The sequence below is a fragment of the Bos taurus genome, chromosome 15 (assembly GCF_002263795.3).
Source record: "Bos taurus isolate L1 Dominette 01449 registration number 42190680 breed Hereford chromosome 15, ARS-UCD2.0, whole genome shotgun sequence".
Classification (NCBI taxonomy): domain Eukaryota; kingdom Metazoa; phylum Chordata; class Mammalia; order Artiodactyla; family Bovidae; genus Bos; species Bos taurus.
Genome location: NC_037342.1, coordinates 58,010,804 through 58,027,996, shown reverse-complemented (window position 1 = coordinate 58,027,996; position 17,193 = coordinate 58,010,804). Strand labels below are relative to the sequence as shown.

The following is a 17,193-nucleotide window of genomic DNA, read 5'->3' as shown; positions in this document are numbered from 1 at the left end:
AATGATGCACTAGATCAGGTAATATATCAGTATTAATTGATATATAATAGAACATTCTATCCCAGAGCAGCAGAATACATATTCTTATCAAGTGCATATGAAACAGTCTCCAGGAGAGAACACAAGCTAGGCCACAAAACAGACCTCCATAAATTTACAAAAACTGAAATCATACCAAGCATCATTTCTAACCCACAATGCTATGAGACAAGAAATAAACTACAAGAAAATAACTGCAAAAAACACCAACACATGAAGGCTAAACAATATGCTACTGAACAACTAATGGGTCACTGAAGAAATCAAAGAAGAAATTTAAAAAATACCTAGAGACAAATGAAAACAAAAACATGATGATCCAAAACATATGGGATGCAACAAAAGCAGTTCTAAGAGGGAAGATTAGCTCGGGAAACAAAATCTCAACATTATCTTACACCTAAAGAAACTGAAGAAAGATGACCAAACAAAATCCAGAGTTAGTAGATGGAAAGAAATCATGACAATAAGAGCAGAAATTGAAATAGAGGCTAAAATACACAGAAAAGGTCAACAAAACTAAAAGCCAACTCTGAAAAGATAAAGTTGATAAATATTTAGCCAGAATCAAGAAAAGGGGGAGGGCCCAAATCCACGAAATCAGAAATGAAAAAGAAGTTACAACAAAGACCACAGAAATACAAAGGATAAGACAATATTATGAACAACTATAAGCCAATAAAATGGACAACCTAGAAGAGATGGACAAGTTCTTCAAAAGGTACAATATCCCAAGACTGTACCAGAAAGAAATAGAAAATATGAATAAACCAATTACCAGTAATGAAATTGAATCAGTACTTTAAAAACTCCCAACAAAAGTCCAGGACCAGATTCACAGGTAAATTCTACCAAACATTTAGAAAAGAGTTAAAACCTATCCTCCTCACACTATTCCAAAAAACTACAGAGGAAGAAACATTTCTGAACTCATTCTATGATATCTGTATCCCACTGATACAAAAAAAGAGAAAATTATAGGCCAATATAACTGATGAATGTATATGCTGAGATCCTTAACAAAATATTAGCAAACCAAATCAAACAATACATTAAGAGCTCATACACTGTGACTGAGTAGGATTTATCTCAGGGATCCAAGGATTTTTCAGTGTCTGCAAATAAATTAATATGATACACCACATTAGTAAGTTGAAGAATACAACCCATATGATCATTTCAATAGATGCAAAAAAAATCAACATCTGTTTATGATAAAAATTCCAGAAAGTGGGCATAGAGGGAATACACCTCAACATAACAAAAGCCATATATAAGGAACCCACAACTAACATCATACTCAATATTGAAAAGCTGAAAATGTTCCCTCTAAGATCAGCAACAAGACAAAGATGCCTCAACATATTTTTGGAAGTCCTAGTCACAGCAATCAGATAAGTGAAAGAAATAAAAGGAATCCAAATTGGAAAGAGTAAAACTGCCCTTTTTTGTAGATGGCAGATACTATACTTAGAAATTCCTAAGAGGTCAACAGAAAACTGTTAGGACTCAATTAATTCAGTAAAGTTCATAGGATATAGAATTAATATATAGAAATGTGTTGCATTTCTACTACTACTACTACTACTAAGTTGCTTAAGTTGCTTCAGTCGTGTCCGACCCTGTGCAACCCCATAGACGGCAGCCCACCAGGCTCTCCTGTCCCTGGGATTCTCCAGGCAAGAACACTGGAGTGGGCCATTTCCTTCTCCAATGCATGAATGTGAAAAGTGAAAGTGAAGTCGCTCAGTCGTGTCTGACACTTCGTGACGCCATGGACTCCAGCCTACCAGGCTCCTCCATCCATAGGATTCTCCAGGCAAGAGTACCAGAGTGGGTTGCCATTGCCTTCTCCAGTGTTGCATTTCTACACATTAACAAAAATCTCTCAGAGAAATTAAGGAGACGGTCCCATTTACCATCACATCAAAATAAATAAAATACCTAGGAACAAGCCTACCTAAGCAGGTAAAAGCCCTATCTTCAGAAAACTGTAAGATACTGATGAAGGAAATTGAAGATGACACAAACACATGGAAAGCTATACCATGTTCTTAGATTACAAGAATTGATATTGTTAAAATAACCATACCACCCAAGGAGATCTACAGATTCAATGTAATCCTTATCAAAATACTAATGGCATTTTTCACAGAACAAGAACAAATAATTTTAAAATTTGTATGGTAACACATAAAGCCCTAAATAGCTGAGTCAATCTTGAGAAAGAAGAGCAGAGATGTAGGAATCAAGTTCCCTAATTTCAAACTATACTACAAAGCTATAGTTATCAAAACAGTATGGTACTGGCACAAAAACAGACACATATTAATAGATCAACAGAATAGAAGAGAGAGCCTGGAAATAAACCCACACACTTACAGTTAAATTAATCTATGACAAAGGAGGTAACAATATACAATGGAGAAAACACAGTCTCTTCAATAAGAGGTGCTGGAAAAACTGGATAGTTACATGTAAAAGAATGAAAATAGAACATTCTCTAACACTATATACAAAAATAAACTCAAAATGGATTAAAGACCTAAGTGTAAGACTAGATATATAAAACTCCTAGGGAAAAACATAGGCAGGACACTCTTTCACATAAGTTGTGGCAATATTTTTTGGATCCATATCCTGAAACAAAGGAAATAAAAGCAAAAATAAACAAATGGGACCTAATTAAACTTACAAACTTTTGCACAGCAACAATCACCAAATGAAAACACAACCAATGAAGAAAATATTTGCAAATGATATGACAAATATGGGGTTAATATCCAAAATATGTAAATAGTCCATACAACTGAAAAAAAAAAAAAACAACTGATCAAAACATGGGCAAAAGAAATGAATAAACATTTTTCCAAAGAGGACATACAGATAGCCAACAGGAATATGAAAAGACGCTCAACACTAGTCATCATCAGGGAAATGCAAGTTAAAATCACAATGGTATGTCACCTCACACCTGTCCAAATAGCTATCCTCAAAAGAACACAAATAACAAATGTTGGTGACTAATGTTGAGAAAGGAGAACCCTCATACACTGTTGGTGGGAATGTAAATTGATGTAGCAACTGTGGAAAGCAGTACAGATGTCTCTCAAAAAACTTAAAATAGGACTTCCATAATACCCAAAATTCCATTCTTGGGTATATATCTGAAGCAAGCAAAAATACTAATTAAAAAGATATATGCATCCCAGTATTCACAACAGCATTATTTGTAATTGCCAAGATATGGAAGCAACCTAAGTGTCCATGGATGGATTTGGAGAATATTATGCCAAGTGAAATAAGTCAGACAAAGAAAGACAAATAGTGTATGGTATTTGTCTACATGTGGAATCTAAAAATTACAACAAACTAGTGGATATAACAAAAAAGAAGCAGACTCACATATAGAGAACAAACTACTGGTTACCACTGAGGAGAGGGAAGTGGAAGGGGCATTATAAGGGGGAAGGGAGTAAGAGGTACAAACTATTATATATAAAATAAGCTATGTGCTGTGCTTAGTCGCTCAGTCATGTCTGACTCTTTGCGACCACATGGACTGTAGCCCGCCAGGCTCAATGTCCATGGGGAATTCTTCAGGCAAGAATATTGGAATGGGTTGCCATGCCCTCCTCCAGAGTATCTATCCAACCCAGGAATCAAATCCAGGTCCTCTGTATTGCAGGAGGATTTTTTACCATCTGAGCCACCAGTGAAAGTGAAAGTTGCTCAGTCATGTCCAACTCTTTGTGACCCCATGGACTATACAGTCCATGGAATTCTCCAGACCAGAATACCGGAGTGGGTAGCTATTCGCTTTTCCATGAGCCACCAGGGAAGCCCATAAAATAAGCTACAAGGATACAACATGGGACAACAAGAGAAATATATTATTAGTTGCATCTGGGTTTTACTATAATCGCTTGTTTATAATTATTTGTAATAACTAGGAATGGAATATAACCTTTAAAAATTATGAATCACTATAGTGCACACCTATAACTTATTTATCAAATATACTTCAGTTTTAAAAAGTGGCTCAGCAAGTAAAGAATCTGCATGCCGTGCAGGAAACGCAGGAGGCATGGATTCAACCCCTGGATCAGAAAGATTCCCTGAGGGAAGGAAAAATGGCAACCCACTCTAGTGTTCTCACCTGAAAAATCCCATGGGCAGAAGAACCTGATGGGCTACAGTCCAAAGGGGTGCAAAGTGTTGGACACAACTGACCACACAAGCACAGAAAAAGAACGCCAGTTAATAAATGTAGAAGGAATGAGGGAAACAGAAAATCACCATTAGAACACCACAGTAGCAATTGCTACAGGCAAGATCCAGTGCTGAGTGCTAATGTCAGCAGATGAACTTTTAGGAGAAACAGGATATTTGCATAGTTTTACACTGCTGCTGCTGCTAAGTTGCTTCAGTCGTGTCCAACTCTGTGCATGCCCCAGAGTACATGCCCCATAGATGGCAGCCCACCAGGCTCCACCATCCCTGGGGTTCTCCAGGCAAGAACGCTGGAGTGGGTTGCCATTTCCTTCTCCAGTGCATGAAACTGAAAAGTGAAAGTGCAGTTCCTCAGTTGTGTCTGACTTTGAACTGCAGCCTACCAGCCTCTTCCATCCATGGGATTTTTCAGGCAAGAGTACTGGAGTGGGGTGCCATTGCCTTCTATCTCCCCACAAAGCGTCATTCATTACTGTAGTAGTTATAAATATTTTAATACTCTTCCCTCCAGAAGGTAGAGTTTAATTCCTTTCCCACTGAGTGTGGGCAGGACTTGGCATCTCACTTTTGAGGAAGAGAATATAAAGACATCTGACCGCACCTTAATCAAGTGATCAAGGTTAATATCACCAGTAATGACATAAATTGACATCATAGACTCCTTGATAATGATACAACTAGACAACTGGAAGGGCACTTCATCTCTATGGCATTTTCCCCTCACATCAGTAACTACAGTCTGCTCATGAGAAAATGTTGGACAGACCTTCATAGAGGGACATGGTACAAAAACCTGACCATTTCTCAAAACAGTCGAAGTTATAAAACACAAGGAAAGACAGAGGAGCCTAAACACAATTGCAGTATCCTGGATTAAATCTTGGAACAAAAATCTGAATAAAATCTATAGCTGAGTTCCTGAGTTCATGGTATTGTACTGAGCACGGCCCCATCAGAACATCAGAACAAGACCCAGTATCCCCCTCAGTCAGTCTCTCCCATCAGGAAGCTTCCATAAGTCTCTTATCCTTCTCCATCAGAGGGCAGACAGACTGAAAACCACAATCACAGAAAACTATCCAAACTCATCACATGGACCACAGCCTTGTCTAACTCAATGAAACTATGAGCCATGCCGGCCACCCAAGATGCTTGGGTCATGGTGGAGAGTTCTGACAAAATGTGGTCCACTGGAGAAGGGAATGGCAAACCGCTTCAGTATTTTTGCCTTGAGAACCCCATGAACAGTATGAAAAGGCAAAAAGTAGGACACTGAAAGATGAACTCCCCAGGGCGGTAGGTGCCCAATATGCTACTGGATATCAATGGAGAAATAACTGCAAAAAGAATGAAAAAATGGAGCCAAAGCAAAAACAACATCCAGTTGTGGATGAGACTGGTGATGGAAGCAAGATCTGATGCTGTAAAGGGGAATATTGCATAGGAACCTGGAATGTTAGATCCATGAATCAAGGCAAATTGGAAGTGGTCAAACAGGAAATGGCAACGGTGAACGTCAACATTTTAGGAATCAGTGAACTGAAATGGGTGAATTTAACTCAGATGACCATTATATATACTACTGTGGGCAAGAATCCCTTAGAAGAAGTGGAGTAGCCCTCATAGTCAACAAGAGTCTGAAATGCAGTACTTGGATGCAATCTCAAAAATGACAGAATGATCTCTGTTCATTTCCAAGGCAAACCATTCAATATCATGGTACTCCAAGGCTATGTATGCCCTGACAAGTAATGCTGAAGAAGCTGGCGTGGAATGGTTCTATGAAGACCTACAAGACCTTCTAGAACTAACACCCAAAAGAGATGTCCTTTCATTATAGGTGACTGGAATGCAAAAGTAGGAAGTGAAGAAACACCTGGAGTAACAGGCAAATTTGGCCTTGGAATACAGAATGAAGCAGGGCAAAGGCTAATATAGTTTTGCCAAGAGAACACACTGGTCTTAGCAAACATCCTCATCCAACAACACAAGAGAGGACTCTACACATGGACATCACCAGATGGTCAATACAAAAATCAGATTGATTATATTCTTTGCTGCCAAAGATGGAGAATCTATACAGTCAGCAAAAACAAGACTGGGAGCTGACTGTGGCTCAGGTCATGAACTCCTTATTGCCAAATTCAGACTGAAATAGAAAAAAGTAGGGAAAACCATTAGACCATTCAGGTATGACCTAAATCAAATCCCTTATGATTATACACTGGAAGTGACAAACAGATTTAAAGAACTAGATTTGATAGACAGAATGCCTGATGAACTATGGGCGGAAGTTTGTGACATTGTACAGGAGACAGGGATCAAGACCATCCCCAAGAAAAAGAAATGCAAAAAACCAAAATGGCTGTCTGAGGAGGACTTACAAATGGCTGTGAAAAGAAGAGAAGCAAAAAGCAAATGAGAAAAGGAAAGATATACCCGTTTGAATTTGAGTAAGAAAGACTTCCTCAGTGATCAATGCAAAGAAATAGAGGAAAACAATAGAATGGGAAAGACTAGAGATCTCTTCAAGAAAATTAGAGATACCAAGGGAACATTTCATGCAAAGATGGGCTCGATAAAGGACAGAAATGATATGAACCTAATAGAAGCAGAAGATATTAAGAAGAGGTGGTAAGAATACACAGAAGAACTGTACAAAAAAGATCTTCTCGACCCAGATAATCACAGTGGTGTGATTACTCACCAAGAGCCAGACATCCTGGAATGTGAAGTCAAGTGGGCCTTAGAAAGCATCACTACAAACAAAGCTAGTGGAGGTGATGGAATTCCAGTTGAGCTATTCCAAATCCTGAAAGATGATGCTGTGAAAGTGCTGCACTCAATATGCCAGCATATTTGGGAAACTCAGCAGTGTCCATGGGACCAGAAAAGGTCAGTTTTCATTCCAATCCCAAGGAAACGCAATGCCAAAGAATGCTCAAACTGTCACACAATTGCACTCATCTCATATGCTAGTAAAGTAATGCTCCAAATTCTCCAAGCCAGGCCTCAGCAGTATGTGAACCATGAACTTCCAGATGTTCAAGCTGGTTTTAGAAAAGGCAGAGGAACCAGAGATCAAATTGCCAACATCCACTAGATCATTGAAAAAGCAAGAAAGTTCCAGAAAAACATCTATTTCTGCTTTATTGACTATGCCAAAGCCTTTGACTGTGTGGATCACAATAAACTGTGGAAATTCTGAAAGAGATGGGAATACCAGACCACCTGACCTGCCTCTTGAGAAATCTGTGTGCAGGTCAGGAAGCAGCAGTTAGAACTGGACATGGAACAACAGACTGGTTCTGAATAGGAAAAGGAGTAGGTCAAGGCTGTATATTGTCACCTGGCTTATTTAACTTATATGCAGAGTACATCATGAGAAATGCTGGGCTGGAAGAAGCACAAGCTGGAATCAAGATTGCTGGGAGAAATATCAATAACCTCAAATATGCAGATGACATCACCCTTACAGCAGAAATTGAAGAACTAAAGAGCCTCTTAATGAAAGTGGAAGAGGAAAGTGAAAAAGTTGGCTTAAAGCTCAACATTCAGAAAACTAAGATCATGGCATCTGGTCCCATCACTTCATGGGAAATAGATGGGGAATCAGTGGAAACAGTGGCAGACTTTATTTTTTGGGCTCCAAAATCACTGCAGATGGTGACTGCAGTCATGAAATTAAAAGATGCTTGCTCCTTGGAAGGAAAGTTATGACCAACCTAGATAGCATATTAAAAAGCAGACATTACTCTGCCAGCAAAGGTCCATCTAGTCAAGGCTATGGTTTTTCCAGTAGTCATGTATGGATATGAGAGTTGGACTATAAAGAAAGCCGAGTGCCAAAGAATTGATGCTTTTGAACTGGTATTGGAGAAGACTCTTGAGAGTCCCTTGGACTGCAAGGAGATCCAACCAGTCCATCCTAAAGGAGATCAGTCCTGGGTGTTCATTGGAAGGACTGATGTTGAAGCTGAAACTCCAATACTTTGGCCACCTGATGCAAAGAGCTGACTCATTTGAAAAGATCCTGATGCTGGGAAAGATTGAGGGCAGGAGGAGAAGGGGATGACAGAGGATGAGATGGTTGGATGGCATCACCTACTCAATGGATATGACTTTGAGTAAACTCCAGGAGTTCATGATGGACAGGGAGGCCTGGCATGCTGCAGTACGTGGAGTCACAAAGAGTTGGACATGACTGAGCGACTGATCTGAACTGGATTAGATCTTGGAACTAAATCTGAATAAAATCTATAGCTGATTTCCTGAGTTCATGGTATTATACCAAGGTTAATATTTTAGTTTTGGTAAATGTACCATGGTTATATAAATGTTTAAAATAGTTGGATAAATATACTGTGGTTATATCTAAGGAAAAGATGGGTGAAGCGTACATAGAAAAGCTCACCTGAAATTGTTTTAACATAAAAAGTTAAAATATATGTGGCCTCTGAAATTCATACTTATAAATTCAGAGCTTTTGAAATTTTTGGTTTATTCTTATAAATATTGTATTCTTTGTTATTCTTAAATTTTAACATAATAGCTTGTCATTTGGTAGGAGAACATTTAAACATAGTTATAAATACCTGGGCCAGAGGAACTTGGTGGGCTACACAGTCCATGGAGTTGCAAAGAGTCAGACACGACTGAGCACACATACATATATACCTGTAATTTATTAAAATAAGGGCTTTACTCTATCTATGTGTCAAACAGAACTAAGATCAAATTGAATAATGATCAAGGTTAAGAAGTCAGTTTTTAAGTGCACATGGATGGTTGCATTTCATTCAACATAATGCTTTTGCTGAGCAGAGAAGAACTTGTTTTTTGGAATATTTCCAACAGAATATCTTCCACAGAGAAAAAAATGCATAATTTCAGATTAAAGACATGAAAGGGCACTGTAATTTCATGGTGTCATTGGGAGAAAAAAAGTTCATTTTTTTTATATTATAGTATCTTCTATTAAAAAAGTCCACATATATTTTTATATATATTTAGGAAATCCAATTGTTTTTTTAAATTAACCCATCTCTAATAATTAAATATACAATATGTAATTGTATATTGAAACAATATAGTGAGTTTATAGACTATTAAAAATATCCAGATTTAAATTGGAGTGGGCAATGCTAGAATTTACAAATTGGTGGCCCATGGACTGCATTTAGCCCTGGGTATGTTTTCATTGGCTGGCACAGTTCAAATTTTTTGAATTGGTTGCCAATATTTAAAATAGTGAGTTTTTATATGAAAGTCTGAGTTTCTATTCTTTTTCAAATAGTAAGATCTGACAGCAGCAAGAAGACTTTGTGACATGGCAGCATTTGGCAAGGACTAAGAGTTAGATTGGTTTTTCCAGTGGTCATGTATGGATGTGAGAGTTGGACTGTGAAGAAAGCTGAGCACCAAAGAATTGATGCTTTTGAACTGTGGTGTTGGAGAAGACTCTTGAGAGTCCCTTGGACTGCAAGAAGATCCAACCAGTCCATTCTGAAGGAGATCAGCCCTGGGATTTCTTTGGAAGGAATGATGCTAAAGCTGAAACTCCAGTACTTTGGCCACCTCATGCGAAGAGTTGACTCATTGGAAAAGACTCTGATGCTGGGAGGGATTGGGGGCAGGAGGAGAAGGGGAGGACAGAGGATGAGATGGCTGGATGGCGTCACCGACTTGATGGACATGAGTCTGAGTGAACTCCGGGAGATGGTGATGGACAGGGAGGCCTGGTGTGCCACGATTCATGGGGTTGCAAAGAGTCGGACACGACTGGGCGACTGAACTGAACTGAACCGAAGAGTTAGATGCCTATTATGAGATATGCTGCTGTTCCTGGGTTGTTGTTGTGGTTGTATACTGTGCTGTGCTTAGTCACTCAGTCATGTCCATCTCCTTGCGACCACATGGACTGTAGCCCACCAGGCTTCTCTGTCCATGGGGATTCTCCAGGCAAGAATACTGGAATGGGTTGCCATGCCGTCCTCTAGGAGATCTTTCCAACCCAGGGACCAAACCCAGGTCTCCTGCATTGCAGGCGGATTTTTTACCATCTGAGCCACCAGGGAAGCCTGTGGTTGTATACAAAATAGAGATGAAACTCACATGACAAAAGTAATCATTTCAAAGTGAACAATTCAGTTTCTTTTAGTATATTTACAGTGTGCCAAATTCATAATGGTGCAACCACCGCCTCTATTTCCAAAATAACTTTTTATCCCCCCCATAGTATAGCTTTTCCAGTTAAGCAGTCACTCCCCATCACTTGCTTCCCCCAGCAGCTGCAAATCTGCTTTCTATCCTCTTGGATGTACCTCTTCTGGACATTTCATATAAATGGAATGATGTCATACATGGCCTTTTATGCCTGGCTTTTTTCGCATAGTATGCTTTTCCAAGGTTCCTCAGTCTTACAGCATACAGCAGCGCTCCTTTCCTTCTGGCTGAATAATGCTACATTGTGTGGACCTACCAGGTTTTGTTTATCCATTCATATGCTGTTATGGACACTTGCTTGTTTCTAACCTTTTGACTACAATATTATGGGTAATGCTGCCAAGAACATTGGTGTCTAGGGTTTTGTTTGAATGAATATTTTTTTTGATATTTTCTATGGACACTGGGGTTATTTCAGCCAAAGGTCTTCACACTGCCTGTTGCTTCCCACCCTGGCCTGCTTCACTGATTTGCTTTCTCACATTGCCCCCACTGACTTCTGCATTTACCTTTTCTGGTCTATATCCTGGGGCTGGATATATTCATCTCCCCTCCATTCTTACACATTCTTTGCACAAAACTTGAATTAATGAAAACTTTTAATTTTTCTTAAAAACTTGCCTCTATACTAAACTTCTTGGCCTTTTCTTCCTCAATGTTGTTCATTCTCGGATAAATATTAAGGATGAGGGTTTTTATTTTCTTCTTTGACATTAAAAAATTGGGCAGTTTGAGAAAATTTAAAATTGGGCCTAGAGCTTTTCCCCTTTTACAGTAAGCAGCGACTGGATGTGTGCATCTGGGTTTAATTATGGTTGGCATCTCTAAACTCTGAAGCAAAATATGCATTGCAGAGATGTCATGTGTTTCTAGCAGTGCAAGAGTATAATCACTCCAATGTATAGTCACTCCTCTGACTTTCTTTAACCTCATGGTCTGTGTTACCACCCTCTCTCCTCCCTGCATGGGAAGGGCTTTTTTTCCCCACTTCAATCACTCCCAGTACCCCCTCTGAATTCCCCTTATTTGCCATTTAATCATGCGCTCTAAGTAATTTATGGTTGTATCTCACCTCCCTAACTAGATTTGAAAGCCCTGCTGAACAGAATCTAGTTTTGTTTATTTTTTATATGCTTCAGTGCAGAGCATATGTAATAAATATTTGAAGCAGTGACTCACGAAGTAAAGTCTCTTTAAGCATGGCTAACTTCTCAGTATTAAGTTGAACAAGTTTCAGAGTGTTTAAATTCATTTCAGTGTAGTACTTACCCTTAGGATTAATAAACAGCAAGTTGAAAAACAGTTTTGTATTATAGGTATGGCAACTAAGTTCCTTTTCACAAGTAATAGATGTATAAGTTGGTGATTCTAAAAATGTGTTGCAAACCATCTTAATGAGAATTGTCTATGGTGTTGGTTAAAACAGAGACCCTTAATCCCCACCCATGAATGTATATACCAATATAGTCTGATGGTTGAACCCAGGAATCTGCATTTTAAAAAAGCTCTCCTGGAGTATTATGTGCTGACTTCCCTGGTGGCTCAGATAGTAAAAGCGTCTGCCTACAATGCAGGAGACCTGGGTTCGATCCCTGGGTTGGGAAGATCCCCTGGAGAAGGAAATGGTAACCCACTCCAGTGTTCTGTACTGTAAATTTTGAGAACCTCTGGGAATGCTTGGTAAGAAGCTAATACCTTCATTTGGAATAATTCAGGTTGATTTTGAAGTTGAACTTAAGTTGGATACAGGGATAATACACAATGAAACCACATTGTTAATGAATGATCATTTCAATTTGATACTTGGGAAGTTAATCTTTTGGCATGAATCTACAAATGAACATTACAGATGTTGTATAGTTTTAATGGCATGGAATTAATATCCTAGAAGCATAACAAATCCTGACTAACCTGAGAATTACTGAGGTGAAACAATAAAATCATCAAAAAATACCACTGTCTATGATCAACACAAGTTACTGCCTAGGACATAATTAGATTATTAAATGCTACTTTCTCTTCCAAAAGCAGAAAATGCAATTGAAGTATTACTGCATGACACCTTCCAATTATATATTTTTAAAACTCTGCATCATTTATTGCTATTGTGAACAAGTTCTGGGATGACTTAAGGAGAGGTATTACATTCAGATAATGCAGATGTTTATGTCAGGGAATTAATAAACCATTAATAAATAATCCAGCAGTATAATGAAATGATCACCAAACAGAAGTGACACAGTACATTACTTTCTGTAGCAAGTAATTAAAATGAAACAAGTTTGTTACATTTAGGATAATAAAAGGAAATAACTACAAGCAGCAGAGACGGCTTTTTGTTTGAAAAAACCAGGAGTTTTCTGGTGTTTTTCATCTGCATTACAATGTTTTCCTCCCTTGTGACCTTTTGACATCTTGCAGTTTTAAAGTACATCACTTGTAAATGTTTCACTAGTAGAGCGATGGTGCCTTTCATTTATTCTGCAAAAATGTTTACATTTTTCCTGTAGGATTATATTTAATTCTTCTCTTATGGATTGATAATTCGCCATATGATTTAGGAGAAGTAAAGCTCCCTTCAACCTCAAGTCAATAAAATGGAGCTGTCATTTATACAGAACTGAATACGTAAAGATTAGGCTAAGGGCTTTGTCCCTGAATCGCATTTCACCTTCATTAGAATCAGCTTGTGCAGGAAGAAAAGTGAGGGTACAGAATGCAGTAACCCATTTCAGATCATTCAGTACCTTTTTTTCTTATTTCATACATCATATGGTCTTCCTATTAGCACTAGAAAGGGAAGTTTTTCCACTCCTAAACAGTATTTTCTCCTTCACTTAACAAAAAATATAAGCCAGAAACATTGCAGCTGAAAAAGGGAAAGTTGGTAGTCTGGCAAAGAAATCTTAACTTCTGGTAGAACTGAAAGCAAAGCTGGAGACAAGTTCAAGGTCGAGAATCTGGGTGGCTTTTCCTGGTTCCTTGAGTTAAACAGGGTGACCTCCTCACTTGTTTCCATTTCTAATCCTGAGAACTCCAGATATACCCAAGATTGGGAAAAAAAAAGAAAAAAAAAAGGCACCACATTCCAAAATCAAATAAATGATTTCTTGATTATCTGGGCCACTGGTCCCCTCCACTAACATGTATAATCAAGAGCTGATGATGCCACATATGATAAGTAATTCTTTGATGAAAAATTTGGTACTTAATTTCTTATAGCAGTTTCATTTTTGTGTTTACAAGTTTTAGTTCTGACAAGCCTATTTCTGAAGAATGCCCTGTTTGGTCCTCTGGGTTTTAGAATGTCATTTGAAATACTTTTAGCCATTTAAGAAAAAAAGATGAAGTCATGTTTCAGGGGGAGAAAAAAAGAATCCAACCAGCAGTAACAGCTTAATCCAGACTAGAAAGCAGAACGCATGAACTCTGGCTGTTGAAATAACAAGTTAGCAATCGTAAACTAGACTCCCGTCAAAATGAAGCTTTCACTCATTCCCTGGCCCCTCACTGTCTTCTTTTCTCTTTCATACAGCTTTTATAGTGCACTTGTCAAACTAGTCGTTAAATTCACATTTGTATGCTGACCATGAGGTGTTTGGGCTTCCAAGCTGGTCAAAATGAACTGCTTTGAAGCTAGTAATCTGCTGAATTAGCTGCCTTCTTTCATGGTATTCCAGAACAAACAGATCCCCTTTAAAAAAGTCTCCACTCTTGTTGTTTCAGGTGGTTCGAGTCTGTTATTCTTACATAAAGATGTGAGGGTTCTTCCAAGAGAGGTTCAAAGAGAAATTTAGGAATAAAATGTTAAGCAGATTAAAAGGACTTTTAGCATAATGATCATGTCACTGAGTAAAAGATGAGGTTAAAATTGGCCATCACTTTACTGTGTAACCAATTATGTGTTTTTCCTTAACTTTGCATAGAAAGTCTCAAGTTAGCCTAAGTTTTATAAAGGAATGTCATCACCGGGACAAATGTCAGAGTAGTAATATTCGCTGAGGGCTTAGTCTAAACCTTGGGAAGTAGGCACTATTATATCTGCTGTTCCTCAGATGAGGAAACTAAGGCACAGAAGGGTTATGACTGTATGCCAAAGGCGAGAATAAAATGTTAGATTGAGGGAGTAAGGCAGCATAATGTGGAACACGGGCTTCAAAGGAATGCAGAAATGATTTCAGATTCCAGCCTTGAGGCTTATCAGCTGAGTAACTGAGCACATTTCTTAGCTTCTGAGCCTCAATGTATTTATCTATAAAATGGGATTATAATTTCTACTTCTAAAGGTGGTTTTAAGATGAATATAAATAGTAGTAAATAATAATGATGAACATTTACTGAGTGTTTACCACGTACCAGGCTTTATTCTAAGCACTTTATGTTAATTTATACAACTCCTTATGCAAGCACTTTTATTATCTCCAGTTTTATGCTCAAGAAAGCATTAGTGTAGAGAAACTACCTTGCTAGTTAATAGTTGAACTGGGTTTCAAAATACCTATCATAACACTTAACATATGATAGGCACTGAAATACTGTTATTGGTACCTAGAGAAAGGGAAATGTTGGCTGTGAATCAGAATATCAGTAATATTTTCCATTTATCATGATGCCTTTATATTGGAGAAGGACAAGAGTAAGAAAACTACAAGATTCATGGGGCCTATTTAGGGTAATCTAAACCTAGGCATCAGAATGAAATAAAAAAAAGTAAATTAATTTTGAGCAAAGTCAATTTCAATCCTGTTGCAAATGATACGTTGAAACAATTGCTGCTACTTTTTCCTCATAGGAGACAGTCAAACGGATAAACCTAGGCAAAGTAGGGAGAATAACAATCAGACCTACACAGGCATCCACATGTTTGTGTGTAACTAGATTTTGTTGTCGTCTAAATGAGTTTAATAAGTATCTTAAAATTATGTTTGGGGACTGTTTTTCTTTTGTATGTTTTTTTTTAAATCTACCGTTTTTGATCATGAATGACTGCCATGTGAGTTGCTTTTTAAAATATAGTCAGTCCTCTGCAACCCATTTTCTCTTTTCCTTTTCTGTCTCCTCAGCCAACACACACACATACAAAGCTATACAAAGTATAGCTTTTAAAACTCCATCATTAAGCATAAAAAGTCCAAGGAATGTTTGGAACTGGTACACTGGAGCCAGAAAGGTTTATCACATTCTAAAAAAGAATCTTTGGCATTAATGGAGAAACCAGAACCAATTGTAAAGCATAATTACTGCACAAACAGGCAGTATGTGTGAAGCTATGATCATTCCTTTAATCTCTCATACCAGAAAAAACCTAGACAATGTGTCTGTTGTTTAAATTCCCACGCACACTACTCCCATATCCTGCTAAAACATTGCTTTGTTTATACATACATTTATATAAAACTCAAGCAAACACCCAAGCTCAACTTCTTGGAAATATGGTTTGAGTTCTTAAAGTTGATTCAGCGTTTTGGCTTTTCATGCAGGTTGAAAAATAAAGGTGGGTCACAGAACTAGTTTTAGGGCTTCGATTTCAACAACAAAATGGTCTCATGCAAAATACTTCTTATTTCCAAACAATAACTACCACTTCAAGAAGCTATGTCATATACTCTCTTTAGGAAGAAAAGTCCCTATTTTTTACATTTTTGAAACTAATTTCCCAACAGTCACATTAAGTGTCTTAAATGTCTTCCTAACCAATGAAGATTTCTCGAACACTGACAATTTTTTTGATGCCGTATGACAGAATTGCACATCAAAAATAATCACAATCATGATAGCTAAAGCCAATGGACATTTATTGTGTTCCGAGCACCTTGCTAATCTTTTATGATCATAGCTCACAGAATTCATTCAACACCTCCTATAGGTAGATGCTTTTACCTTACTTATCTTACTGCTGTTATTTGCTAAGTTGTGTCCAACTGTTTTGTAACCCCATAGACGGTAGCCCACCACATTCCTCTGTCCATGGGATTTTCCAGGCAAGAATACTGACGTGGGTTTCCATTTCTTTTTCCAGGGGATCTTCCTAATCCAGGGATTGAACCCATGTCTCCTGCAATGGTGGCGGATTCTTTACCAGTGAGCCACCAGGGAAGCCCCATACTCAACTTAGTGGTGATTTTTGTCTGTATCAACGACATTAAAAACACCATGACCCAGCTCTTCAGTTTTTAGAGAAAACATCTTTTCTTGAGAATTCATAATTATCATGCTTTAATTATCAATTCCTATGAATTTTCATAAAACAGCTTCATTTCTTCAGTGTGTAGTTTTAGACCAATATTATAAGCTTGGGATTTCACTGTTCTGTTTGCTGGGCTTACAGAGATCAGTAGGGTATTTTTTCTATCCTCAGGACTCCTTGTATAGAAGGTAAAAACATAAGCAAAAAATTATGGCATAATAATGTAGTGACAGAAATATATGCAAGATGTAGAGATGGCAGAGAGGAAGAAATGGGGAAGGAGGAGGCAAGCATCAAAGAATAGCAGCTGAATGAGCTTATATGCAAAATGGAAATTAAAAGAAAAAAAGGTAGGCAGGTGAGGAAAAGAGGAAAGACATCCCACATGTACAATGTGGACAAAGGCATAAAGGCATGGAGCCACTTGGTATATTTAACAAACAAGAATCTACCAAAGAATATATTATTGGCAGTCAAGTCTGAAGGGGAAGGGAAGTAAAAGAAGGTAG

General features: G+C 38.0%; 1 protein-coding gene across 2 annotated transcripts in view; it reads left to right on the top strand.

The window, feature by feature from the left end:
* The window catches only part of CCDC34 (coiled-coil domain containing 34), a 77,072-nt gene extending 60,311 nt beyond the window's left edge, over positions 1-16,761 (top strand). The window contains exon 7 of one of the 2 annotated variants that reach the window (XM_059875148.1): positions 16,517-16,761. In XM_059875148.1, coding sequence (XP_059731131.1) covers positions 16,517-16,582 — 66 coding nt within the window. In that variant the 3' untranslated portion in view covers positions 16,583-16,761. The remainder of the gene's footprint in view (positions 1-16,516) is intronic. The other variant, XM_059875150.1, reaches the window with a different exon arrangement.
* The last annotated feature ends 432 nt before the right edge of the window (positions 16,762-17,193 follow it).